Genomic DNA, 27303 nt, shown 5'->3' with positions numbered 1-27303 from the left:
AACAGAATAAAGTCCAAGTTTTGAGCATGACAACGATTTAGCACCCACTTATTCACACAGTCTCATCTCCTGTTATTCCTCCATATTTACTTCAAGTCTCTGCCAAAACAAATGAACTTTGGTTCCCAAAACAGACAGGGATATTCGCAAGCCTGTGTTTGAAAAACATTATTCTTTTTGGCCTTTCCATAGGCTAACTCTTCCTAGTCTGGTCAGTGTGAAGTGTGAATGCTGTATCTCACAGAAAGTCTTACTTGATAAGCAGGTTAATTTTACTGTCACAATCATCAAAAACATGTCTGTGAGGCACTACAGTAGGCAATAAGGTTGGAACTAACTTGAAAAAATCAGCACAATTCTTGTCCTCAAGGGACACATGATTATTATAGATATTTGCCCTAGCAGCTTTAAAACTCACAAAAATACAATAATGTAGAAAAGACATCTTTTGCTCTTTTCAATTCTTTTGAAGAGCATATATTTGCAACAGCAATGCCAACAGGTAAACACAAGAGAAATCAAAGAATCTAACACTTTCAAATGTTTATTATGTACCAGACATATACACATTATTTGAATCCTCAAATCAAATCCACCCCTCAAACCAAATCAGGCTTCTTTGGTGGCTCAGACAGTAAGTAAAGAATCTGCCTGCAATGCGGGAGACCCAGGTTTGATCCCTGGATCAGGAAGATCCCCTGGAGAAGGGCATGGCGACCCACTTCAGTATTCTTGCCTGGAGAATTCCATGGACAGAGGAGCCTGGAGAGCTACAGTCCATGGGATCACAGAGAGTTGGACACAACTGACTGACTCTCTCTCTCTCTCTCTCTCTCTCTCTCTCTCACACACACACACACACACACACATACACATGGATTAGTATCTCCACTTATTAGATGAGTAAAGTGAGGCTCAGAGAATAAAGAGCAACCAACATCATACAGCCAGACAGAGCCAGCCTCCTGACTGAAATCCTGGGCTCCTCCCTCGAGAGAACATTTAAAGCCTCACAGAGCTATTAATTAATTAACCAGAAGTATAGTTGCTCTACAATACTGTATTAGTTTCAGATACACAACATAGTGATTCAATATTTTTATAGATTATATTCCATTTAGAGTAATCACAATAAAATAATGGCTACATTTCCCTGTGTTGTTCAATTTATCCTTGCTGCCATTTTACTTTGTACACAGTAGTTTGTCTTTTAATCCCCATCTCACCCCTCCTCTCCCCACTGGTAGCCACTAATTTGTTCTCTCTGTGAGCCTGTTTCTGTTTTGTCATGTACATTCATTTGTTTTATTTCTTAGATTCCACATGAAAGTGCTAACATAGAGTATGTCTTTTTCAAAGTTACAATTTAAAAAATGCAGTATTGGAGAAAAGTCTAATCTCAGAATTAAAGAACACGTACTTATTCAGCCTGATCAATTATAAAGTACTAGTAGTAACATTCTTCTTTAAATCCTACCAGGGATGGGGGTACAGAAGAGATAGGTACCATGGGGGTACAGAAGAGACAGGTACCAATGAGGCATGTACATGAGTGAGCAAGTAAACGAACATTTCAGTAGGAGACTGATCCAGTCTTGGGATAACAGCATTAACAGTAATAGGAATAATGGCAAAAACACTTACATAGTGCTTGCTATGCCCTCATTGTTGTACTGTGTTAGTCACTCAAGTCGTGTCCAACTCTTTGTGACCCCATGGACTGTAGCCTGCCAGGCTCCACTGTCCATGGAATTCTCCAGACAAGAATACTGGAGTGGGTTGCCATTCCCTTCTCCATGCTATGTTCCTAGTGCTAGTCTAAAAGCTGTGCATACATGTACTCATTTAATTCCCATAGCAACCCTACAAGTCTGGTACTATTATCAACCCCTTTCCTACAAATAAAGAAACCAGAACAGAGGGTTTAAGGGTCTTGCTCAGGGTAACTACTAATTGGTGTCAAAGGTAGGATTCAGACTTTAGGGAGTCTGGTGCTTGAGTCCATGCTCTCAACCAGCACATTGAAAACAAAGGTGGGGGAAGCAGAAAGGTTTGGAAACTTCAGCACATGAAAAAATGTTAAACAAATTATAACAATTTAACATGAGATTTAAGAAAAGTGACTTTCAGTCAAAAGACAATGAAAAGCTACTATGCACTTCTGCAAACTTAAAGGAAAATAAACATTTCCTTAAAGGAGATCAGTCCTGGGTGTTCACTGGAAGGACTGATGTTGAAGCTGAAACTCCAACACTTTGGCCACCACATTCGAAGAGTTGACTCATTGGAAAAGACCCTGATGCTGGGAGGGGTTGGGGGCAGGAGGAGAAGGAGACGACAGAGGATGAGATGGCTGGATGGCATCACCGACTCATGGACATGGGTTTGAGTAAACTCTGGGAATTGGTGATGGACAGGGAAGCCTGGCGTGCTGCCATTCATGGGGTCGCAGAGAGTCGGACACGACTGAGCGAATGAACTGAACTGAACTGATGAGTTCTGTTAAATACTAAAACAGGCTAATTAAAGTAGCGGAATCTGCTTCTTTGAAGGTACTTAAAAAGGAGATAGATCCACATTTGTCCAGAAATAATTTTAATGACAGGCAGGCTCTAACAAAAATGTGGGATTAGCTATCTGCCTAAAACTGGCCTAACACAATGAGTTTAAGATGTTTTTTCCCAATGTGCACTTGAATTACCAGTAGTTTCTTTGACACTGAGGCCTTGTGTGAGTGATATTATATAATATATAAAAACAGTCACAAGGAATCTCAGTCTGAAAGCACAGCAGTGTCCCTTCTACTCTGGTTCCTTCTTTGTTTCCACTCTTTCTAAGACTTCCGAGGGCTCACAGGTTTGAGAGCTCGCCTGCACTCAGACAGGTTTCCGTATTCTCATAAAAGCTACACTCCTCATCTCATTTAAGCGCAGTGTTAACAACCTCTGGAAGCCTTCACTTTGTATCTTTTTAGCATACTAGGTACATGTATGGCATCATGAAAATGGACCAATATAATTCTGCTTAAATGAGACTCCAAAGTACAATTTTTACACTGTAATAAGGAAATCATTTTTCAAAACTAAGGCAATTTCAACTCTCTTGTCTTGCTTTTTAATTATGTCTCTTTCAGGGAAATACAAAGATTATTCAACCTATTCATTCACAGCAGTAGAACAAAATAACTGACACTATTTTTACATTTCAGAGTAAGAAAAACTGAATCTCAAAAAGTCTCAAATATCATTCTAGTGATTTTTCTGCTCCTTAAAAACAGAATCATTAGAAGAAATAGAAAAAATGTCATAGCTAACATGGAAAAGAAGTAATAACACACAATGTTAACATTTATTCTAAAAAGTAACTCACCGAAGTTTCCTTCCTTTGCTGGCTTTTCTATCTACTTTCTTGTGGATTTTGCTTCTTAGCTTCTGGATTGCAAGCCACTGCCTGGAAAATTCACAAGTGACGTTATGCATCATCAACAGAAATAGTTACACGTGTTGACAAATCGGAATTTTTCTCACTAACAACACTGCATAAAGAAATCATTCAACCTACACCAAGCTCCTCAAGACAGACTGGGGCCAAAGCGACTAATCGATTGAAGAGGATCTGTGCAATGGTGAAAAAACAAATGGCAGCTGGGAAATTCTCCAGCAGATTTGGTGAACAATGCTCCTTAGTATGTGGAGTTACTGTGACAAGCACTAAATCTACCAGTCTGCAGGGAAACTCGTCAAACTGGGTGTGGCTGCTTGGGTTTGCTGTTGACGTTTAGTTGCACAGCCTATCCTATGACTAACAATGCACCTGCTGTTCGGTTTGAACATGTGAATTCTTTAAATCTAATTTTCCCATTGTTAATACCCAGCTGCTTTTCCTTGTGCTTTCCATTTTTTCTAAGTGTTAAGAATTATCTGCTATTGATACTAGCTTTATAGTCATTTTATTTAATTTTCATTTCGGCTACATTATTTCAGAATCTGTTGCTAAAAGGGAAAGGGCTTCCCCCCTACCCCCCAAAATAATCTCAATACCAAGAGCCCCCAAATAATCTCAATACCACTGTCACACCTAAAAAAATTTAACTATCAAATATTCAGTCTTTGAATTTTCCAGATTATCTCAATTTTACAGTTGGTTTGTTTGAATCAGGATCCAAACAAGATCCATATATTCAGCAAGTCATTTTAAATTAAAAGAAATTAGTTTTTCAAATAAAGGATACTGGGCTAGGAAAATCTTCATAAATTGCTTATATGAACAAATGTGGGGGGAAAACGGAGAAACAGCAGCAGCTAGTCATCTTACCTGACTCATATAATGAAAGTTCAACATAAAAAAAAAAAAAAAAATCTAGGGAAATCCAATTACTGTAATCTTAATATAATCTTAATTACCATAATCTATTTTATTGTAAAGTCAGATAGATGTACAATATAATCACCACTTAAATGCAATTTGCTCGATCACATTAAATTTATAGTGAACAGTTCTCTATAGCATTCCAGTGATATACAAAATATTAACATCCTATCCTAAAATTCAAAGGTTTTACTCACATAAAATTATTTCATCAGCACAAATTTTTCCTTGTGATCTCTCAGAATGCTGCTCTTCCCCAGAATCCCATTCTGACACCTGCAGCTTTGGTTTCCATTTATGCTCTTGCAAGTTACAGCTCATGGCTATTTAAATGTACACTATTCATTAGGTAGCACTTTAAATGTCCTTTTTGTTTTCTAACCACAGGACGAAGCATACGCACAAGGGTCTTCCTTCACTGTTTTCCATCCTACCCTGACATCTGGGCAGTGCTGCGTCTAACTGTGAGTTCCACGTCTAACTGTGCGGCAGCTTTCACTGAAGGGGCAGAGGTCTCAATGAGAGCAGACTTACAGAGCGAGGAACCGGCTGTGCCCAGAGCCAGGTCCCAACAGCTGAGAGCACATGTTTTTATCCACTGATCAGAGACTGATACAGATCTAATTGCAATGCAAAGAGCTTAAAATGGACTTTATGAAACAAACCCTAAAATAAACACTTGCAGGTAGGTATTTGGTAATCTCTTATTCAAATGGCAGTTATGGCAATGTAGAGGAAACAATTTCCATCATTTTGTCTGTCTAGTTCTCATTATCATGCTTAACTTTTTTTTGCTGGCCACGTCACACAGCTCACAGGATCTCAGTCCCCCAATAAGAAACTGAACCCTGGCCAAGGCAGAGAAAGCCTGGAATCCTAACCACTAGGCCACCGAGGAACTCCCAGCTTTCATAATTATAGAACAAGTTGTTGCCTTGGAAGTAGAATTAAGGGGACTCAGATGGAGAAACTATTACACAGGCTGCCTGTATGAACAGAAAGCCATATCCAAATTACCTTCCCATGGCCACCTGATCATTGGGGTCCAAGGAGCTGGTCTTCCGTTCTATGAGTTCTCGGAGGAGCTACAGGAGAAAGGAAAGCAAGTTACTTATTTATCATCTCCCAGCACCAACTGACTTTAAAAGGGCACAGGAGGAATTCTGAATGGCACAGTGACAGCTCTGAAACTACAATCCATAAGGGACAACCCAGTGGCAAGAGCATGACCGAATTCCCAATAACCCTTTCGTATTTATATATCTTTAAAAAGGTGGCTATCACAATAACTGGGAGCAGAAGTCCATTTGGAAGACTTATTGTCCTGCAGTTCATCCCAAACGGATCAAGTGTGCAACATCCCCTTCGTTGTTTTTATGATGATTTTTGTCCTCCTCATTGATATCAATGGAGAATCTTTAAAAGGTCAGGTGGGAAGGGCTGGGTGGTGAAAAGGAAAATGCATCGGCTTCTCATCCACAGGATAATGGTACGTGTTTAACTTCTGACCTATAACCCCAGCAGTCAGGACGGTCTTGTTTAGGCAAAAAGCTTTTGCTGGATGTAATTAGAACTGTGGCCTTTCTGCTCTTGCCTTCCATACTTGATACTCTACCGTGCTTACAAATAAATGTCTTAACCATGCCGTCTGCAATGCAGTGCTCAGTTGCTAAGTCAGATCTGACTCTTGCGACCCCACAGACTGTAGCCCATCAGGCTCTTCTGTCCATTGGATTTTCCAGGTAAGAATACTGGATCTTCTGAATACTCGAGGGGATCTTCCCGACCCAGGATCAAACCTGTATTTCCGGCACTACCGGCAGATTCTGTACCACTGAGCCTCCTGGGAAGCCCAACCATATATGACACCAACACATTTACACATTAATTTTAAGAGGGAACCTAAAGAAAGTTGTTCTCTGAACACAACCCAGACAGCCAGTCTCTCATTGCACACAACTAACTCCATGGGAACTAAACCACTCTCCAACTCTCCTCTTAATCCTGGTTAGTCCCCCGAGTGTAAGCTACGTCTACTTCTCTAGCTCTCACACATACTGAAGAATTTGCATTAGATCTTAAAAACTCTTGGCCAGGAGAAGCAATAGATTTAAAAGTTAGACATTAAAGGAGGAGAATTTTAACTTATAATAATAAAACTAGATTATCATCTCTCCTACACAAGTGCTATGCGCAGGGAAACAGCAACAGAGATTAAAATTCCAAAAATCTTCTGAAAGAAATCCTGAAAATAAACCCCTTCCGGCTTGTCACCAGTCAAGAATATAGGTTTGACTTTAAAACTTGTTTCTTCACAAACATAAGTAATTATTTTGTAGGTAAGGCACAGAAGCAACATATATATAGTTCACCAAGTTAAATAGTCAAAGTCTGAGGGGAATAAAGAAGGGATAAATTCCTACAGAAAGAAGTTCACTCTCTAATTGTCACTTGCTTATGTATGTGGGCACTGGGAGAAGGAAAACAAATTTGTAAAAATATTCATTTCCATATAGGATGAATCTTTATTGCAAAAGGGAAAAGGCAATCTCAATTGCAAATAAAAAAACCCCCTGTGCTGTTTTTTCATTTGCTTATTTTAGACATTATTACCGTGGCAATTATGTTTGAAAATGTGGGGACCGGAGGCCTCTGTTTTATTATCACTGGAAAACAGCAAGCTATTTCTCTGCCCTGTTTATCTGATTGACTCCCAACATCTTTCTGGCAGCCAATCTATCAGTTTATCTCCCCTACTTCATCACAGTCACTTCTGGCAGCTGAATACAAGATCCAAACCCAGTGGTACACGGACGCTCGACACAGGAACCCGTGTAACAGCTACTCTGGGAGCAGCCACCCTTCAGGCCAAGCCAAAACGGGCTCCGGTTCCTGGTCAACAGCCTGTCAACAGCAAGGCTGAGCAGGCAGAGGGGACAGGTCAACAATAAGAATTTGTTTTAAATAAAGAAGAAGAATAAAAAGGAAGGAAAACGTACTAATGAACCTGCTTGCAGAACAGCAATGGAGATGCAGACAGAGAACTGAGTATTGGGCAGGGTGAGGAGAAGAGGGGAGAGGGTGAGATGAACGGAGAGAGCGGTGTGAATCAATGTACATATGTAACCAGATAGCCAGTGGGGCTTTGCTCTATGACTCAGGGAACTCACACGGTGCTTAGATGCTCAGTCCTCTTCGACTGTTTTTGACCCCATGGACTGTAGCCCACCAGCCTCCTCTGTCCATGGGATTCTCCAGGCAAGAACACTGGAGTGGGTTGCCATTCCCTTCTCCAGGGGATCTTCCCAACCCAGGGACTGAACCCAGGTCTCCTGCACTGCAGGCAGATTCTTCACCATCTGAGCCACAAGGGAAGCCCCAGTGGGGCTTATTCTGTAATAACCTAGAGGGGTGGGAATGGGCGGGAGCTGGGAGAGAGATTCAAGAGGAAGGGGACATATGTACACCTATGGTTAATTCATGTTGATGTATGATAGAAATCAAACCAATATTGCAAAGCGATCATCAATCTATTAAAAATAATATTTTTTTAAAAAGGAAGAAAAATAAATAATGAAATGACTACATCTTATTGCCCTTACCTTGTTCCAGCCACGTAAGAGAGAACAGCCACCAATCCTAGCTTTCCTGGGGCCATGACAGCCACTGGGAGCTCGGGGAAAACTGCCCCAGCACAATGGGGAAGGCTGGAACGGGACCTCCACGACCGCAGCGGGTGCGTGACACACACAGCGGTCCCTGCGATTCCAACACCAAGCTGGTGCAGCATTTACTCTCAAGCACCCTGTCTACTTTACACATTCTGGGTTGCATCTTCATCACCTTGGTGCTTTACACAGCTATTCTTAGTCATTTGTAGTTAGGAAGAGAGTTTTATTGGTCTGTCTGGCTGAGTCTAGGTTATTCATTCAATCCGATGAATTCATTCAGTGTGAAAAGATCCTGTTGTGTGCAAGGCAGGAATAAGAAAGTAGCAAGAAAATACAGGTAAATAAACTCTTCTCCTGGCTATTGCCATTTCCCATAGCTCTCACTATCACTAGGCTTAAATTTAATTAGGAATACTGCTTTCCAAAAAGTTGCAGAAAAATGAAGTTTTAGGGATACTGATGGACGAATTTGCTTCTTTGTTCAATTTTTATGGCTTTACTTATGAACAAACTTTTCCAATAAAATTCAGGTTTCTGTTAGTTACCAGAGGTTTTTTATTTCAACAATAATGATACAGTATCTGTAATTTTCTATGTGATCCAGAAAATGGAGAGGTATGTGAAATATTTTTGTTTTAGTCTGTTATAATTCCTCCAAAGAGTCAATTCAGAAACAATTCTCTAGTTCTAGGGGAAAATCTTACATGTGGGTGGGTTCTGCAGTCAGCCCACAAAAACCTATGTGACCCATAACCACATATGCAAGGAATGGCACTGATAGTACTATCAGAATCTAACCAGCAGTTATCATACTCTGCCTGGAAAAAGGTATGCTGGAGTCAGTTAAAAATGGCAGGCTGAACACACTGGTTTATCTCATCTCCCTTCTCAACTCCTCCAGGAGACAGTAGAGGAGGAAAAAAAAAAAGATGTATTAACCCACAAGAAAAAAAGAGGAAAGGGAGAGCTAATGAAAGTAGATTTTTCACAAAATTCTCCAAGGTGGGAGATGAAGGAGCAAAAAGGAAGTTACCGCCCGAGGGCCCACCGGCAATGAAGGTGAGCGTGAAGTGGATCAGGCCCATGGAAACCCTGTGAACAGGAGATCTGAGGGTGGTTCCCCTGGAAGGCCGCGGGGGGGCAGAACCACGGGCCTTCTGGAGTGTCCACCCAGCCAAGTGACTGCCCCTCGGGAGAAAGGAGGCTCAATTCTCCGGAAAAACGGAGCCACAGAAGCTCCAAACTGAGAGATACGAGGCACAGAAGGCTGACGTCTGAGGCCTTCTGTCTCCCTCCCCACCCTGTGCTCAGGACACTGTCGCCATGTGGTAAGTTCCTAGGCAGGAGAGCAGGGCAGTGTTTTCTGGAGAAACTGCATGGTCATCCCCCTGCTCCCCAGAAAAGGAGACATTCAAGTTCTAAGAACCAAGAGGTTAGTTCTCAGCAAAATTACATACAAAGGAGACAGAAAGCTCCAACTGGGTTTCAGAGATACTTTCCAATGCTATACTCTGAAACATGAAGCGACAGCTAAGGATCCCCAGCATCTGAGGAAAGCCTCAGACACAGACTAAAGGAAACAGGAAAAAAAGCAACTCAAGAAAGCAATGCAAGGAACAAACAAAACACCCATACACAAAAGAAAGAAAAGAAAGAGAAAAGAACTCACAACTCTTCCTCTTCCTCCTCCTCCTCTCTGAGGACACTCTCAGAGAAGTGAGAGAAAACACACTTCCACAAGAATGGGATGCTATGAGAAAACAGTAAAATGAGAAATTGAACACAAGAAACGTTTAACATTTTCAATAGAAGAACTGGAAGACAAATGTGCAAAAATCTCTCAGCAAACAGATAATGTCCCTTGATTATTTGTGAAAGAAGAAAATAACTTAGGGGATAATCCAGGATGTTAAACACCTACCTAACAAAGGTTGGGAGAAAATTATTAAAGAAATAATTATGGAACCACTCCCGCAAATCGAAGGATGGGAATGAACTAATAATCACCACCCAATGCAACCTAGTGCAATGAAGGAAAAAGAATCTTTTATAAGACACATCGTCATGAAATGTGGAACTCCAGAAGCAAAGAGATGATCCTAAAGGGTGAGAGGAAAAATAGGTCACATGTACAGAGGGTGACTATATGGTCCCATCTACCACAGAGAGTCCTGGCTAAAGTCTCCTGTCCTGCTACTTCTTCAGGCTAGCAGCTCAAGGGTCCCGGTCTTGACAAAGAATTATACAGTCATCCTAAACATTAAGGAACATAAATCTAAATGGGATTAGACATCTCAATAGCGATAACAGATGGCAGAGGACAGCAGAGCAAAACCTTCAAAATCCTGAGGAAAATGACTTTCAACCTCAAGTTCCATACACAGCCAAAGCACTAACCAAGGATGAGAGTTCATAAAGCATTTCACACAGGCAAGGACTCAATAATTTACCTTCCACAGGCTCTTTCACAGGAAGATGTGCTTCAGTAAAATGAGAGCATGTGGCCAGAAGGACAAAGACAGATGTCTTTGGAATCCTTTTTTGCACCTGCACTGCTTGGAACATGCTTCCCTAACCACTAACTGGCTTACACCACACCCTCTGTGTGTGTGCTCAGTCATGTCCGACTCTTTCATGACCCCATGGACTGTAGCCCATCAGGCTCCTCTGTCTGTGGGATTCTCCAGGCAAGAATACTGGAGTGGGTTGCCACTTCCTTCTCCAGGGGATCTTCAGACCCAGGGATCAAACCCATGTCTCTTGCATCTCCTACACTGGCAGGCAGATTATTGACCACTGTGCCACCTTCTCTACCTCCTTGCTAAATCTCAGCTCAATTACCTCCTTCTTCAGGAAAGTCTCTCTTAACTGCAGCCCTCCATACACATTCCTATGATGTTCCTGCTGTATTTAACTTACATTTTATTAGTGGAGTACATAATTAATGTCTATTTCCTCCACTAGCTGACTGTCTGCTTCGCAGAAAGCAGAGAATGTAACAGTGTGCTCACCACTCTATCCTGTCCACTGGCCCACTGAAGGAGCTCAATAAATACATATATGCACAGAGTAGGGGAATTGTTTCTGGCAGAAAATATCAAATTCTTATTTACTTTATCACACACATACACACACAGACACTCCTTTTGTTTTTAAACAAAAGGAATCATACTGTGTAATACCTTGCTTTTAATCCAGAGTACCACTATCTACCTAAGCAATTGGGGAACCTCATGGTTTTTAATCTCTTGGCACTAGTGATAAAGAACCTGCCTGCCAGTGCAGGAGAAATAAGAGACATGGGCTCGATCCCTGAGTTGGGAAGATCCCCTGCAAGAGGGCATGCCAACTCACTCCAGTATTCCTGCCTGGAGAATCCCATGGACAGAGGAGTCTGGCGGGTTACGGTCTACAAGGTCTCCAAGAGTCGGAAAAGACTGAAGTGACTGCACGATTATCAGTACCTCCTCCTCCTCAAACAACATTCTCTTTCTCCCACATCTTGCACAGGGCCTAGAGAACTGTGTGGTTTAAGTGCGTGGGAATCACCCTTTTTTTAACCATCCCAAGAGAACCTGAATTTTTTCAAAAACTACTCAATCCAAATGAATGAAAAAATCTCAAAACACTTCTCATTATTTTACTGTTAAAATGATGTTGATCTTGCCTCTCTCTCAGGTCTCATTTCCCAAGGGAGAGAGCTGGTTCTTCTCAGGAAACAAAGAGCAGAACAGGTCTTCTGTTCTTCCTCTAACCACCTCCCCCATGTCCCCTCATATGTGACTCTTTTTGTAGTATCTTCAAGTTGGTCTTTTTACTGCAAGAAAGGTGTATTAACATCTTTGTAATAAAGGAGGGGATTCATTTCATATAGTGTTTTCTATTATCAGTGTTTCTTTTATCGTTTGTCAAATCCCAGTTGCAGGTGCCCATCTCCCATCTTCTAAGATCTAATGATTCTACGTATGAGTTTCAATTCTGCCCCATGGTTCAACATAACTGTAAACATTGCCCAGGAAGTCCATAAAATGCCACGGCTTTAGAGCCTGACATACCTGGGTTCTGTGCCCTTTATTAGATGTGAAGTTTGGGACAAGTTATTTGACCCCTCTGAGACTTGGTTTCCTCATAATAACTGTACCTCATAAAGTTGATTTACAATCTTAAAAGATGATAAAAGTAAAGCACTTTGCAAAATGCAAGTATTCAATAAATCAAAATACTGTCGACATCAGATAATGATACTCATAGATAAAGACAGAACTCAATTTGGGACAAAAAAATTCCATAGCTGAATCACCACAGCTGCTAACAATAACAATGAGCAAAGATGATAATTCAAAGTTTCTTTCTACTGATTGCCAACAGTGGATAACAAGTAGGATATGTAACGAAGGAAAATCAGAATGGAAGGGAGACAGGGTAAAAAGCACAGAAAAAACTCACAAAAGTAATAAGTCAATACCTGAAAAGCAGACTGTTATTTGAAGGACTTTTTCCAAATCAAACCATGATTAATTCGGGCACAAGTGATCCTCTTCTTTACCATTTATTCTATTAGGACAACTAACTGCGCTTCCCTCTCCAGGACCTGCACCCAGCCCATCACCCTCTGCTCCCGCAGCCACCCCTCCACCTCACCCTGCGCAGCATCTTATCCACCCCCTGTAAGGCCTCGATCAAACACCATCACCTTCCCGCAGCCTTCTCTGATTCTCCCAGAACGTTACGAATCTCCCTTCTCCTGAATTCTTTATCACCCCCTCACCCAGCACTCGGGTTGTTTACGGCTCCTTTGCTTGACTATAAGTGTCCTGGGGGCAGGGCACAGTCTCACTCAAAATTCTCTCCTCCCTCAGGCCTCTGCACACTGCCTTGCTCACAGTGACTCTTCGACAGAATCTCTGAAAGGAAAGAGTTAAGTTCTAGATCTTTGGATCAAAGATGAAAAGCATCCCACTTCTGCAGCAGCAAGTACAATATTTACAAGAATAATATTAATAACAGGAAAAGAACGGAGGGAAGTCAAAATGCGTGAATAAAAACCCAAGCTCAAAAAAAAAAAACAAAAAAACCCAAGCTCATCTTACTACTGAAGTTCCAGATAACCCACCTTTGGTTACTAAAATCAGAAAAAGTACAGCTCGAGGCGACTGCTGAAAAAGTCAGCCTTAACTCTGCCTCACTGCCCTCGGTCTTTTAAGGATTTGATTAGTTTTTCCACTTTCTGATTCAGCGTTGCCTCGTGCCTCCACTCCACAGCTGGAGCTAAGGCCTATGATTTGGAAGGGATGATAAATTCATTCGCTGAGGAAATTCACACTGTTTCCTCAGCACAAGTTCTAAAATATTTCGAAGGCCATAATATTTCACCAGGCCTGGCTATTTGGGTTAAAATTTATTAGTCAAAACAGAAAACTTTCTCATCAGACCCCATATATTCCATTAGGCATGATATATGGTGTCTCCCAATGTCTAATTATTAACTAGAAGTGTAAGTAAATCACTACCAGTATTCGGCTCTGATATGTGAAGACAGAGAGAGAATTAGGCAGTTTGACTGCTAAAGAACTTGCTTTTCCTTTCTTTTTCCTATACATAAAAAGAATTTTACAAGGACTAAGTGACTGCATTAAGCCATTCTTCCTAATCTATACCAAAAGGAGCAAGGTACCAGGAGTGCTATTGTTGAGGATTTCCAACAGCCCTCATTTCCAGTATTCTGTCTCTTGGTAAACAGACAGATGTCCTGGTGTGTGCTTGTATATATATATACTTACATATGTATATATACACACACACACAAAATAAAAGGTGAGGAGAGGGGTTATACATCCTTTTGGGTACTAGATCAATCACTGACTATTTCTGGGCATTATATGGCATTCTGTTGTATGATGACACTATGCTATGTAACATTTGTATTGAAAGAATGAAGAGGAGGTCATTCAGAACTAGAAACTATTGTGCTAAAAAGGCTCTACAAGGAACCAAGAGGGCAGTGCTAACCTATATTCTGTATTATGTCCTCTAAGGATGAAAAGCCCAGAGGAAACAAACTTCAGCCTCTCCTTCCAGGACTCTCCCTGCAGCCTGCAGACTCCCGTAATTCTCCCCGCACAGACAACAGCCCACTGACCTGCCGCCTTTCGGCGTGCCTCCGCCTCTCCTCACGTGCTTGCTTATCCCCGTACTCACGACATGTGATGCCACCGTCCCCCAGGATGGCCACTTCCGGTAAACACCCTCAAGTCTGCTGCGTGCTGTCCCTTTGTCATACAGATCCATGGTTCCTCGGGGACTGACGTGCTCTGGAATTCAGAGCTTTTGGGATTTGGGGGAAGGTGATGATACAGTGTATGTACCATAAATGCCCCAGTGGAGCCTGGGGCAGCACCCTAAAGTCAAACACATCAACACCTCTGCAGCAAAATACATGATTATCCCCACCTAGTGGGATAAGTAAAGCCTTATAGGTTAATACGCAGGCTTCCCTAGTAGTTCAGTTGGTAAATAATCTGCCTGCAGTGGGGGAGATCTAGGTTCAATCCCTGGGTTGGGAAGATCCCCTAGAGAAGGGAAAGGCTGCCCACTCCAGTATTCTGACCTGGAGAATTCTATATAGTCCATGGGGTCACAAAGAGTTGGACACGACTGAATGACTTTCATTTTCATAGGTTAATACGGCTTCAGAACCATTCAGACATTGCCACCACAATGTTTTGTCAAACGTACAAAAACAAATGAGCACACCACTGTGAGTTTTCAGTGTCAGAGTTGCAGGTGAGGGATTGTGTGCCTGTATTTCTTTGTTAAGTCTCAGTACCTGCATCCATACGGCTTCAATCAGTGAAGAAAGAGACAAGGTGGACTGCACTGGTCTCACTCACTTGAAAATCATTTCCACTAACCTTACGCGGGTCTCCAGTGCTCCCAGACAATTACACTCTCCTGCTCTGTTTGCGGACTCTGCCATACCTTCTCTTTTCTCAAACCTCCAGCCCCTGCACTCAGGTAAGAACCTCACATACTACCCTCCCCATAGCTCCTTGGGAACAAGAGTTCCCACCATATCCTCACGCCCATATCTACACCAGAGCTGTCCATCAGACCAGCCCCTCTCTACCTGCGTACACAGCGGCAGCCATTCTCACCGCCTTCCTGAAATATGCATGATGCCCTCTACTGGGTCATTTCCACCAGAAAACAGTATACAGGATCCCTGACTGGGGAGCCGAGATCCCACATGCAGCTAAGCCCGAGGCCATGGGCTCTAGAGCCCATGGCTCCACAACGAGAAGCCTGTGTACAGCAACCTAAAAATAAACAAATGGACAACAAAAGCAACATACAGAGGACATCTACCTGAAAACCAAACAAGAAACCCGCTCCTGACCCCTGCTGCCCTGTTTCTCCCCTTTAGGGCAAGCTTTCTCCAGACTGTCTATGCTGTCTCCAACTTTTCTCCCTTTGTTCTCTCTTGAACCCGCTTCAGCACTCGAACAAAACAGTTTCCGTGAAGGTCCCAATGGCTTCCACACTGCTGAACCAAATGGCCAGTTCTCACTCCTTATCTTACTTGATCTTTCACAACATTCAACACAGTATGTCACTCCTTTCTTTAAGAAAAAAAAAAATAACTTATTCAGATAAAATGCACATACAATACAGTTCACCAATTTAAACAGTGATTCAATGGTTTTGTATATTCACCAAGGTGTCCTACCATCATCATAATCAATTTCAGAATATTTTCATCACTGTCAAAAGAAACCTATTTTTCATCAGCTACTCCCATTTCACCCCCAATATTGCCAGCCCTAGGCAACCACCTATCCACTTTTTGCTTCTATAAATTGTGCCTATTCGGAGCATTTAATAAATCATATAAATATGGCGTTTTGTGAATCTCTTGTTTCACTTAACTTACCACAATGTTTTCAAAAGTTTATCCATGTTGCAAGTTTCAGTACTGCATGCTCTTTATGGTTGAATAATATTTACTGTAGGATATACCATGTTTTATGTATCCATTTATCAGTTGATGATCACTGGGTTGTTTCCTTTGTGGCTATTATGAATAATGCTGCATATATTCATATACGAGTTTTTGTGTGGACATATGATTTTCATTTCTTTTGGGTGTAAACCTAACAGTAGAATTGCGGGGTCATATGGTAACTCTATGGTTAATGATTTGAGGAACTACCAAATGGTTTTCCATAGAGGCTGCACCAATTTATATTTCTACCAACAATGTATGCGGGTTCCAAATTCTCCATATTCTCCCCAAACTTGATCTGTCTTTTTTTATCATAGCTATCCTAGTGATCAAAGTAGTAGTCATTGTGGTTCTGATTTGTATTTCCCTAAAGACTAATGACGGTAAGCATCTTACTGGTCGCTTAAATATCTTCCTTAGAGAAATGTTTATTCAGATCATTTGCCATTTTTTAGTAGGTTATTTGCTTTTATTATTGAGTTTAAGAGTTCTTTATTATTCTAGATACCAGTCCTTTATCAGATATACAATTTGAAAATATTTTCTCCCACTCTGTGGGTCTTTTCACTTTCCTGGTAGGACCTTTGGCAGCTCAAAAGTTTTCAATTTCGATGAAGTCCAACATATCTGTTTTTTATTCTGTTTTGTTACTTGTGCTTTTGTTGTCATATTTAAGAAATTATTTCCTAACCCAAAGTCATGAAGATTTACTTCTGTGTTTTTTTCTAAAAGTTTTATAGTTTTGGCTCTTGTATGTAGGTATTTGATCAACTTAAAAGTTAATCTTTGTTTAGGAATGATAGAGGGCTCTCACTTCACTCTTCTGCAAGTGGGTATCCAGTTGTCCTAGCGTTATTTGTTGTAAAGACTTCTCACCGCTGTCGTGGCATCCCTTGTCGAAAATCAATTGACCATAACTGTAAAGGTTTATTTCTGAATTCTCAGTTGTATTCTATTGATCCATATGCCTAACCTTAAACCAGTACCACAACATCTTGATTACTATAGCTTTGTAATAAGTTTTGAAATTAGGAACTATGAGTCCTCCAACTTTGATCTTTTTCAAGATTGTTTTGGCTATCCTGGGTCTTTTGTATTTCCATATCAATTTTAGGATCTGCTCATCACTTTCAGCAGAAAGATAGCAGGGATTCTGATAGAGATTGTGTTGAATCTGTATATCAGTTGAGGAGTACTGTCATCTTAACAATACTTAAGTCTTCTAATCCATAAATTAGAATTCTTCTAATCCATGAAATGGGATGGCTTTCCATTTATTTAGGTCTTTTGAAATTTCTTTCAGCAATGTTTATAAGTTTCTGCATACAGGTCTTTTGGGCTTCACAGGTAAGCACCAATGGTAAAGAATCTGCCTGCCAATGCAGGAGATGCAAGAGACACAGGTTCAGTCCCTGGGTTGGGAAGATCCCCCAGAGTAGGAAATGCCAACCTGCTCCAGTATTCTTGCCTGGAAACATTCCATGGACAGAGGAGCCTGGTAGGCTACAGTCCATGGGGTCACAAAGAGTTGGACATGACTGAGCACACACACACACACACACACACACACACAATATAAGTCTTTTACCTCCTTGGTTAAATTTACTCTCAGGTATTTTCCTCTTCTGGATGCTACTGTAAATGGAATAGCTTTCTTAACTTTTCAGATTGTTTACTGCTGGTATATAGAAACACAACTGATTTTTGTGTGCTCATTCTGTATCCTGCAATTCACAATCTAGTAGTTTTCTGGTGGCTTCTTTGGGATTTCTATATATAGGATCATGCCAACTGCAAATAAGAGATACTTTTACTTCTTTTTTTCCAACTTAGATGCCTTTTATTTCTTTCTGTCTAACTGCCCTTGCTAAAACCTCCAGTACAATGTTGAATATTAGTGGCAAGAGCGTCCTTGCCTTATTTCTAATCTTTGGGGAAAGTTTTCTGTCTTTTACCACTGAATAGGATGTTAGTTATGGATTTTCACAGATGTTCTTTACTAGGTAAAGAATTCTTTTCTATCGCTATTTGTTGAGTGTTTATGATGAAAGGGTGTCAAACATTTTTCTGCATCTATTGAGATGATCAAGTTTTTTGGCCCTTATTATCTGATTACATTAACTGATTTTTAAAACAATCTTGCATTCTTGGGCTAAATACCACTTAGTTATGGTATATAATTTTTTTTTTGTGGAGGGGTGGGGGCGCTTTCCTGGTGGCTCAGACAGTAAAGAATCCGCCTGCAATGCGCGAGACCCGGGTTCGATCCCTGGGTTGGGAGGATCCCCTGGAGGAAGGCATAAGCAACCCGCTCCAGTATTCTTGCCTGTGTGTTACTGGAGTGAGTTTGCTAGTAGATTGTTGACTTTTGTATCTCTATTCATTAGAGATATTGGTCAGTAGTTTTCTTTCCCTGAGATATTTTTGCCTGGTTTTGGTATCAGGATGACACTGGATTTCCTCCTTCTTGAATCACTTTGCTATGAAACCTGGGAAATCACTCTTCCTTTATTTTCTCTCACCTTCTCCAACATCTATGCTAGATCCTCTTCATCTCCGCAACCTCAAAATGTTGAATGCCCCAGGACATGGGCTTTGAATCTCTTTCTTTTTTTCTCTCCACTTTCAATCCCTAGGTGATCTCATCCAATCTCATGGTATTAAATACAATCTATATGCTGCTGACTCTCAGGTTCATCCCTTCAGTTCAGACCTCTCCATGAACTCCAAAATTATACACATAACTACTTCTTCAACAATTTCCTATGAATGCTTCAGTGGTATCTTAATATAACCAATTTGGAATCAAAATAATTAAAGTCAGCACAGGTCAGTGGGGTCGGGGTGGGGCAGGGGGTGGAATCTAGTGTAACCGAAGCTGAGTTCCAGATTTCTTCTCTGAACTAGCTTCTCTCACTGTTTGTCCCCAGTTCAGTAAATAGCAACTTCATCCATCCAACTGCTCAGACCAAAAACCCTAAAGACATCCTGGATCCCCCTCTTTCCACACTCCACACACAATCCATCAGCAAAACCCATCAGTTCAACTTTCAGCATAAATTCAGAGTCCAGCCACTTGTCAACATTCCCTCTAAAACATCTCAGTCCCAGCTACCACCATCTCTTGCCTGGACTATCATGAGAGCCTCCTGTTTCCTGTTTGCGACTCTGCCTCCTTAGAATTTATTCTCAACACATCAGAGTGATGCTTCAAAAATATTAGTCCAATCATGTGACTCCTCCATTCAAAACTTTCCAGTGGCTTCCCAGTGAAAGCCCAAGCCTTAGGGTGGCCTACAAGCTCCTTCAGGACCTGGCCTCCCATTACGGCTCTGACTTCCTCTCCTATCCCACTCTTTCTCACCGACCCCACCCTGGGGGTACTGGCCTCCCTGATTTCCTAGAACATGCTAGCCTCAGCAGGGCCTTGGAGCCTTTGCACTTGCCATTCCCTTTCCCCCCAAAACTTTCACGGTCTGCTGTGCACGCCCTCAGGGCTCTGCTCAAGTATCACTGAATCTCCTGACCATCCTGCCCGAAACAGTCACCATCCTGTCCCCCTAGGCCCCTTCACCCGTACCCAGTGTTATTGTTTTCCGCCGTAGTATCATCCTCTCTCTAAGCTAGAATGAATGCTCGTGAGGGCAGGCCTTTGCTTTGTTCCAGCCCCTCACAGAACTCCACTAGACCTTTCTGTGATGATGTGTGTGGGTGTGCTCAGTCCTGTCTGACTCTTTGTGACCTCACGGATGTAGCCTGCCAGGATCCGATGTCCATGGGATTTCCCAGGCAAGAATACTAGAGTGGGTTGGCATTTCCTTCTCCTGGGGCACTTCCTGACCCAGGGATTGAACCCAAGTCTCTTGTATTGGCAGGTGGATTCTTTACCACTGAGCCACCTGGGAAGCCTCTGTGATGATGGAAATGTTTTATATTTGCATTTTCCGGTACAACAGCCCCTAGCACATGCAGCTTCAGCTCTTGATATGTGACTAGCATGACTGACAGACTGAATTTTCAACTTTATTTTAATTAATTAGCTACAACTGAAATTTAAATAGCTACATGTGGCCAGCGGCTACTGCATCAGATAGCATAGCCTAGAACAACAGTTACTCGATAAATAGTTGATACTCACATATTTGCTGAATCAATTAATGGAAGGAAGAAAGAAATCTGAAGACTTTTCTTCTCCTTAACTTTTTATAACAGAAAATTTTAAAAAATACACAAAGGTAGGCTACGGCAAAATGAACCTTTAAATACCCATCGCCAACCTGAATGCTCTCCCCTCTGCACCCCCACACCCCCGGCTGGGAGCAGGAAGGTTTTATTATTACTTGCTGTAAGCAAGGGGAAGACCAGGGATCTTTCCCAAAGCAGTATCTCCCTGAAGGGTCCTCTAACCTGAAATAAGTTTCAGTGGATATCGGCTTCTAAAAATCACTAAATTCTTGGAAAATAGTGAGTTTATAATATTATTCAGAATTTATATCTAACAGCATGTCTCAGGGTCTTTTACAAGTTACTGAGACATGACTATAGGAATTAGGAGTCTGTTGAAAGAAAAACCCGTGTGCCAACAAGTATGTGATAAGATAGCACAATGGAACTACATGGTTTTGTTTTGTTTAAATATTATTTATTTATTTGGCTGTGCCAGGTCTTAGCTGTGGCATGAAGGATTTTTAGTTGTGGAATGTGAACTCTTAGTTTGGCATGCAGGATCTAGTTCCCTGACCAGGGATCGAACCCAGGCCCCCTGCATTGGGAGCTCAGTCTTAGCTAAATGTATGTTTTCATATCAAGTACCTGATTGCTCTCGTGCACCATTTATTTTCTTCATTTAAATTTTATTAAAGTCATACTCTGAAAGAGGAGCTATGTGACTACAAAATTGAGAACTTTGCTCTTGTTAGGACTCCCCTGGTGGCTCAGACCTTAAAGAATCCACCTGCAATGCAGGAGACCCAGGTTCAATCCCTGGGTTGGGAAGATCCCCTGGAGAAGGGAATGGCTACCCACTCTTGTATTCTTGCCTGCAGAATTCTATGGACAAGAGGAACCTGGTGGGCTACAGCCCATGGGGTCGTAAAGAGTCAGACATGACTGACTGACTAACACTTTCACTTTTGCTCTCATTAGATGACACAAATTCCTCAGGCAGGAGTTTGTCTTATTAGTCTTTGTAAAACTAGCATCTGGTATAGCAATTATTGAATGAAGCACATAATCGCATGAAAGTGACACATGTGAACTGTCACAGTATGAACATATACCCTGGATCTTCTATTTCCTAAACAGTTAGGAATCTGAAAAGAAAATGCTCAAATGGACTTTTAAGCATGTCAGGTCAAAAGGCAGCGTAATGTGCTAGAAAGTCAGGGACTTCACTGGTGGTCAAGAATCTGCCTGCCAATTCAAGGGACACAGGTTCAGTCCCCGGTCGGGGAAGATCCCACATGCCTCCGAGCAACTAAACCCATGTGGCACAACTACTGAGCCTGCATGCTGCAACTACTAAACCCCCACACCTAGATCCCAGGGCCCCACAACTGGAGGAGCCGCTGCAATGAGAAGCCCACGCACCGCAACCAAGGCCCGGGGCAGCCATACATAAGTAACTAAACAAGAAAATCAAACGTGGGACAAGAGCACCTGGATTTCAGTGTCTAAAGATGAGATGATCCTACCCTAGTCCCCTAGGATCTAGGCTGTATAAAGACAGTTTGGAATGGGCAATTTTCAGCAACACTATCTAACTTCAGAGCAATTAGGTTCTATGCTAGATCTACAATACCCACAACTTCTAAAGCTGTTTATTAACTTCCCCTTTTATGCTAAGTCACTGATCCTATAATTTACTTTTAAAGTAAAGCTTTAAGGAGCTACATACACTGAATGTAATTTAAAAATAAGACGACACCAGGCCCAGATTGGTGAATGGGTAGTGCCCCCTTTCTAAAGTGCCAAACTCTTCACTGGGGTCTACTCAAACACGGCTGGAATCCTGTGCCTAACTGACACTTAACCAGCTGACACTGGGTTGAACATTGTATTAGTATAGAAAAGGCAATTTTGGCCACATATTTGCCTAGTAAACTACCACGGGACTACCTGCATTTGAAAAGTTTCTTCGATGGTTTGAGGCTAATTCTTCTTTCTTTCCTAGATGGCTCCATCAAATGGAGCCTGTTTTAGGCTTTGTTCTGAGGTTTTACCTTTGTCTACACGAAGCAGTAGAACCAAAGTCATGCTCCGGTGTTTTTTTAAAGCAAGAGAACTGAAAGAAATGAGGGCCAGTCGTGTGTGCCTTCCCTTGATGCTGCTGTTTGATGAAATTTCTCGACCTTGCATTTAAAATGTGGCTTTTGTGTGTGCAGGCTCCATAACAGCAAGCCCACGCTAGCTATCAAATGCCGATATTGATACTATCTTTGGGACTAAACACTGACAGACAGACAATGGCAACACAGAAACTAGAATATATCTCAAATAAAATTCTTGCATAGATTCAAAATATAATCTTGTAATTATTAAAACTGGGGTTTAATTAGACACTGATATTGGTTTGGGGTTTGTTTTTTTAACTCCTTTATTACGTCTTAAGAAACCTAACCGATTAACTCTCTGCTTTAACTTTAGCCATAATTTCAATTTTCAAAATTATGCACTTCATATATACATCCTCTTTAAAGTCACCAAGAAGACATACATGTAATAAATTTTATCAAACTTTTAAGAAACACTATCCACATCTCAAATAGCAGCAACATCTCAAACTAAAAATGAAATACTGCTCTGAACAGAATGGATCTGTTTTCCAGCAACAAATTAAAAGGAGTAGGTTCAAATCAAACTTTAAAGCATATTCTCAGCCATCAACTGAACCACTGGAAAGACACATGCCAACAAGAACACTGTATGGCCGTTAACCATAGGAATGGCATTATATATCCCTTATTCACACTACAATCTAAATGCATACAGTTAAAGCCACCCCATCAGCCGTCCATATTAATCACTCACCAATTTAATTAAAGTAAACCACCCTGTCAGAAAACTTGCCTCTTCTCTATTTCTTAGCATTATTGACTTTTAATAGTTCACCGAATTAGTAATTACCTGTTTACGACATTATCAAATGTCTTAGACACAAATGTCCAGCATGTGGCAGGGTCAGCTATAGACATGTCCTGATGGCAGATGAAAGGAGAAATTTAACCTATCAAAGTGGTCATCAAAAGAACAGAACCTATTTTGCTTTTCTCTAGACGCTCTTGGTTAAATTCAAAGTGACAGGACAAACCAGATCAAAACTAAACAGAGTTAGATGCAACATACAAAATCCTAATGAACCCTCAGAAATCCAGGTATTGACCTGTCAATATCTAAGCTCAATTAGTCCTTTCAGAGCAAAATACCTCACGAGGTGACAACAAACTAGTTTGAGGTCTCGGCTATGAAAAGAACAAGCCCAGTCACTTGCGGGTGCACCACCACCACCGAGCCCGCGCTCCAGAGGTCACACGCCACAGCTGAAGCCTCCACACTCAAGAGCCTGTGCTCCCGACCAGGAGAAGCCACCGCGAGGAGCCCACACACCACAACTAGAGAGCGGCTCCCGCTAACCGCAACTAGAGAAAGCCTGTGGGCAGCAATAGTTAATTAAAAAAAAAAAATTTTTTTTTTAGTGCTTTTAAAAAACCCAGTCACTTTACAGTCACTTTATAGCTCATTGCTAAGTGCAGTCATAGCCCAACCTGGAGATCTTGGGAGGATGAAATGAAGACGTGAGTCAAGTACCTGCCCACTCAGTCCAGGAGCTAGCACGTTACTAGTGCTCAGTAAACATCAGTCCTTCCTCCGCTCTTTGAGAACTCAGGCCTATCGAGTCAAAAATCAACTTTAAGTGGCAATATAGACAACACACCTTAAAAACACTTAATGTCAAAAAAAAAAAAGTAGCAAATGGGATCATGAAAATGAACAACAGACACTGAAAACATGGCTCCTCCTTCATGGTCATTTGCAACCTTCGTATTTTGTGAAATAATCTCTAGGGATGAGATCTAACAACAGCTGAGCCAGATGTGAACTGATCCCACCAGCGAGTGAGAACTCAGCCACGTTTGAAGCCTATGAACAGTTTCCCTCCTAAAATCGCCACCGCTGGGCACACTCTGGGCTTTCAACAACTCCAAACAAACCAGGAACACAACCAGAAGGCTAATTTTTTTCATTAGAATTGTTAAGAAACCAGGAGTTCAATAAATCATTTGCCTTCAAAGGAAAAAAAAATTACTTTCTAGCAAAACATAATGTTTCTTCTGGTTCTAAGAAAATGAAGCTCAGTTATTTACAAAATTTAAAGTGTAATACGATAGTGAGTGAAGTCTCCCTGTGGCTCACAAATGATGTATTTAAGAAACAAATGTATGGGAAGAACAGGGTGTGGCCTAAAAAATCTTGAATCAAGTACTAGTATGTGACTTTCAGGAAGTTACTTAATGTCTCAGGGACTCATTACTGTGAGGTTCTTTTCAGCTCAAAAAAAAGTACCATTACAGTATCTGATACTCTCCAGTCCTCTCCCCACTCCATATGTATTTGTTTAAACACACACATACACACTCGCATGTACATTTATTAAATACCATAGGCATATTTTTTAAGTTGCAGTGATTTAAGGCCCATTATGAAACAAAAGAGAGTGAGTGTGTATGTGTTGCGCATTCTGACCCTGAACACCATTCTCAGTGGTGAGGGCATTTACACAGCCTCCTGACACATGACTTAACCAAGTAAGCCTTTAAACCCTTACAATGAAACATTAAAATTCAATGTGGCTATAATCTCTTCCTTACAAAACATGGACCCAAAGAGTCTGGCTTCAAGGATGGTTTAAAAAAAAAAAGGGCGAAATGTTATTATATTCACCACCAAGCTCTTCCAAACAACCTACCCCATCAAAAAACACAAATGAAAACTCACAGGCCCATTGTAATACATTGTACCACTTCTGAATGCAACACTTAGCTCAGGCTTACTACCCTGACAAATAAAGGAAAGCACTTTATGAAGCCAATTTAATTGGGAGGTGACAGAAAACATACAGCCATTTTCTTTAGCCTTATCATTGAATTGGCTTCAGCTCCAATCTCTGGTAAATCCCACTCAACAGAAGAAATTAACCAGGTCAGCAGAACAGGTGCTACGTTGTGTCTGTCAAGGGCCTGGCATCACCACAATTACTTGCACACAATGAAGTGGTAATCTTTACAGATCATCTCTCCCAAGAAGCATATTGGGGGAGGGGGAGGAAAACGGAAGGGAGGCAGGGGGGGTGGGGGGGAAGGGGAAGTGGGGGGTAGTGGGAAGAAGAGGAATAGGAGGCAAAGAGAAAAGGCAAGAAAAGAAAATGAATGTGCAGCTGCCTGGCGGCTCAGCAGATGTCGACTGTGATGTACGAGGCTGGGATAAGCTGTCGTAGCCTGCTGCCAAAGAGTGGTAAGTGATTAAAGCCTGCACACTTCTAAGCACCATATTTAGAATCTGCGGGGTTTCAAGCCTTGCACCCATTCCTTGCTGTGCTGCCAGATGTTGGCAACTGGTCCAGTTCCTACTGACTGTGCGTGGATGGCAGCAGTTGGTGCGGCAGCAAAGCAATCTGGAATGCTTCCGGAGATGCCGTACATTAACAAGTGTCACCCATCATTCACCTTTACAGAAGGCTGAAACAACTCCAATTTGCTGCCACTTCCCTCTTGGGAAACAGCCAAGATAAAGTTGTGCCTGGCAGCCCCATTTGTTTCACTCAGGTGTTTCAGCTGCCTCGCTGACCTCTATTAGTTTAAGTTTTAATTTAGATTAACCCCAGCACCCCAATTAACCAGCAAGGGGAAAAGCGAAGATGTGACTAGTCATAACTAAAATCAGAATTTATCGAAGTTAAAATTATTAATTGGGATGAAGAGCCAATCAAGTAATGCTATTTCTTTTTAAGCAGACCTCCAGGCCAAAAAAAAAAAAATCTTTCAGACTAAGGATTGCCAGTGGAAGCAGCTTCCCCCAGTAATTTCAGTTTATTTCATTAGGCCTATTTAATTTATGATGCACTTTCTATCGAACAATGTACACTTCAATTAATGAAGACTGGAACATTCTGGACTGTCTCCCATGATCTCACACACTCACAGAGCATTAGTATCCCATGTCGGGTACTCTCTTAGACATTCTAGAGCAAAATAGAGTTCCCCACTCTTCTGACAAATGGACATAATAACAGAAAAAAAGGAAAAAAGAATCAAGACCTCTGACTGGGAACACCTGGGGCCACACACCAATCCTCTTGCCTCCACCCTCTCATCATTACTTTTAAGACTCACAGCAATAATTTTATGGAACATCAGAGTGAACAGCAAGATTAATTTTTAAAAATCTCTCTTTTTTAGGGCAAAACCAGAGGTATCCTCAACACAGAATCACTTTTTCTACTTTCTTCACAGTATAATTTTCCTATGTTCCTTCCTTTGTACTTCCATATACTACATAGGACTGTCATTACGGCTACACCTCCAACAAGCATTCGCAAAGTCTTCCATAAAAGTTAACAAAGATCACTGTGACAAATGACTCAACCAAAACTGAACAGCATCCTGGCTCTCCAGAGCTAGAGAGGGGACAGCCTACAGCACGTTTCATTAAGATGCATGACTGACAAAAGAGACCCAGGATTAGAGGAAATTATTTTAGTTCTTTAGAATAGCCCAGATGTTTAGTCTACCTTGATGGTACAACCATCAAGTACATCAAGTCGATTCTGAGTACATGTTCAGAAACCCTGTCTGACTCTATCCTTCCAAAGTAAGATAGCTACCTTTAGGTCAGAGAATTCTATCAGGTGTCTTAAAATGCTAAAGCCTGATTTATAACAAAAGAAAAGAGTGTAAAAATCATACCTGGTGATAAAAGTCATCATCATCAAAGATTTCTTCATCCAAGTCCTTCAGGTGGGCATTGGCAGGGGCCTCAGGAAGGATCTCCTACATCAACGAGAAGGAAAGAGTGAATCCCAATGAAGTTACCAAAGTAATGCAGTGACCATAAATAATGTATAGAACAGTAAACACATTATCTTCCTTAAGATATAAAGAGCTCTTAAAATTAAAGGACAAAAATAATGCCGTTGAAAAATGGGCAAAACATTAATACGCACTTGACAGAAAAAAACACAAATACTCAATGGTTATATGAAAATAT

At 41.4% G+C, this 27303-nt stretch overlaps 1 protein-coding gene across 1 annotated transcript in view; it reads right to left on the bottom strand.

Moving 5' to 3' along the window:
* Positions 1-27303, bottom strand: part of AATF (apoptosis antagonizing transcription factor) — a 102477-nt gene that overhangs the window by 30790 nt on the left and 44384 nt on the right. Inside the window, exons 8-10 of the mRNA XM_061142718.1 lie at positions 27003-27086; positions 5386-5453; positions 3370-3450 (exon numbers count right to left, since the gene is read on the bottom strand). Of these exons, the coding sequence (XP_060998701.1) occupies positions 3370-3450; positions 5386-5453; positions 27003-27086 (233 nt within the window). The remainder of the gene's footprint in view (positions 1-3369; positions 3451-5385; positions 5454-27002; positions 27087-27303) is intronic.

The sequence above is a fragment of the Dama dama genome, chromosome 5, assembly GCF_033118175.1.
Source record: "Dama dama isolate Ldn47 chromosome 5, ASM3311817v1, whole genome shotgun sequence".
Taxonomy (NCBI): domain Eukaryota; kingdom Metazoa; phylum Chordata; class Mammalia; order Artiodactyla; family Cervidae; genus Dama; species Dama dama.
The sequence above is the reverse complement of the archived record's forward strand: the minus strand, read 5'-3'. Positions and strand labels throughout refer to the sequence as shown.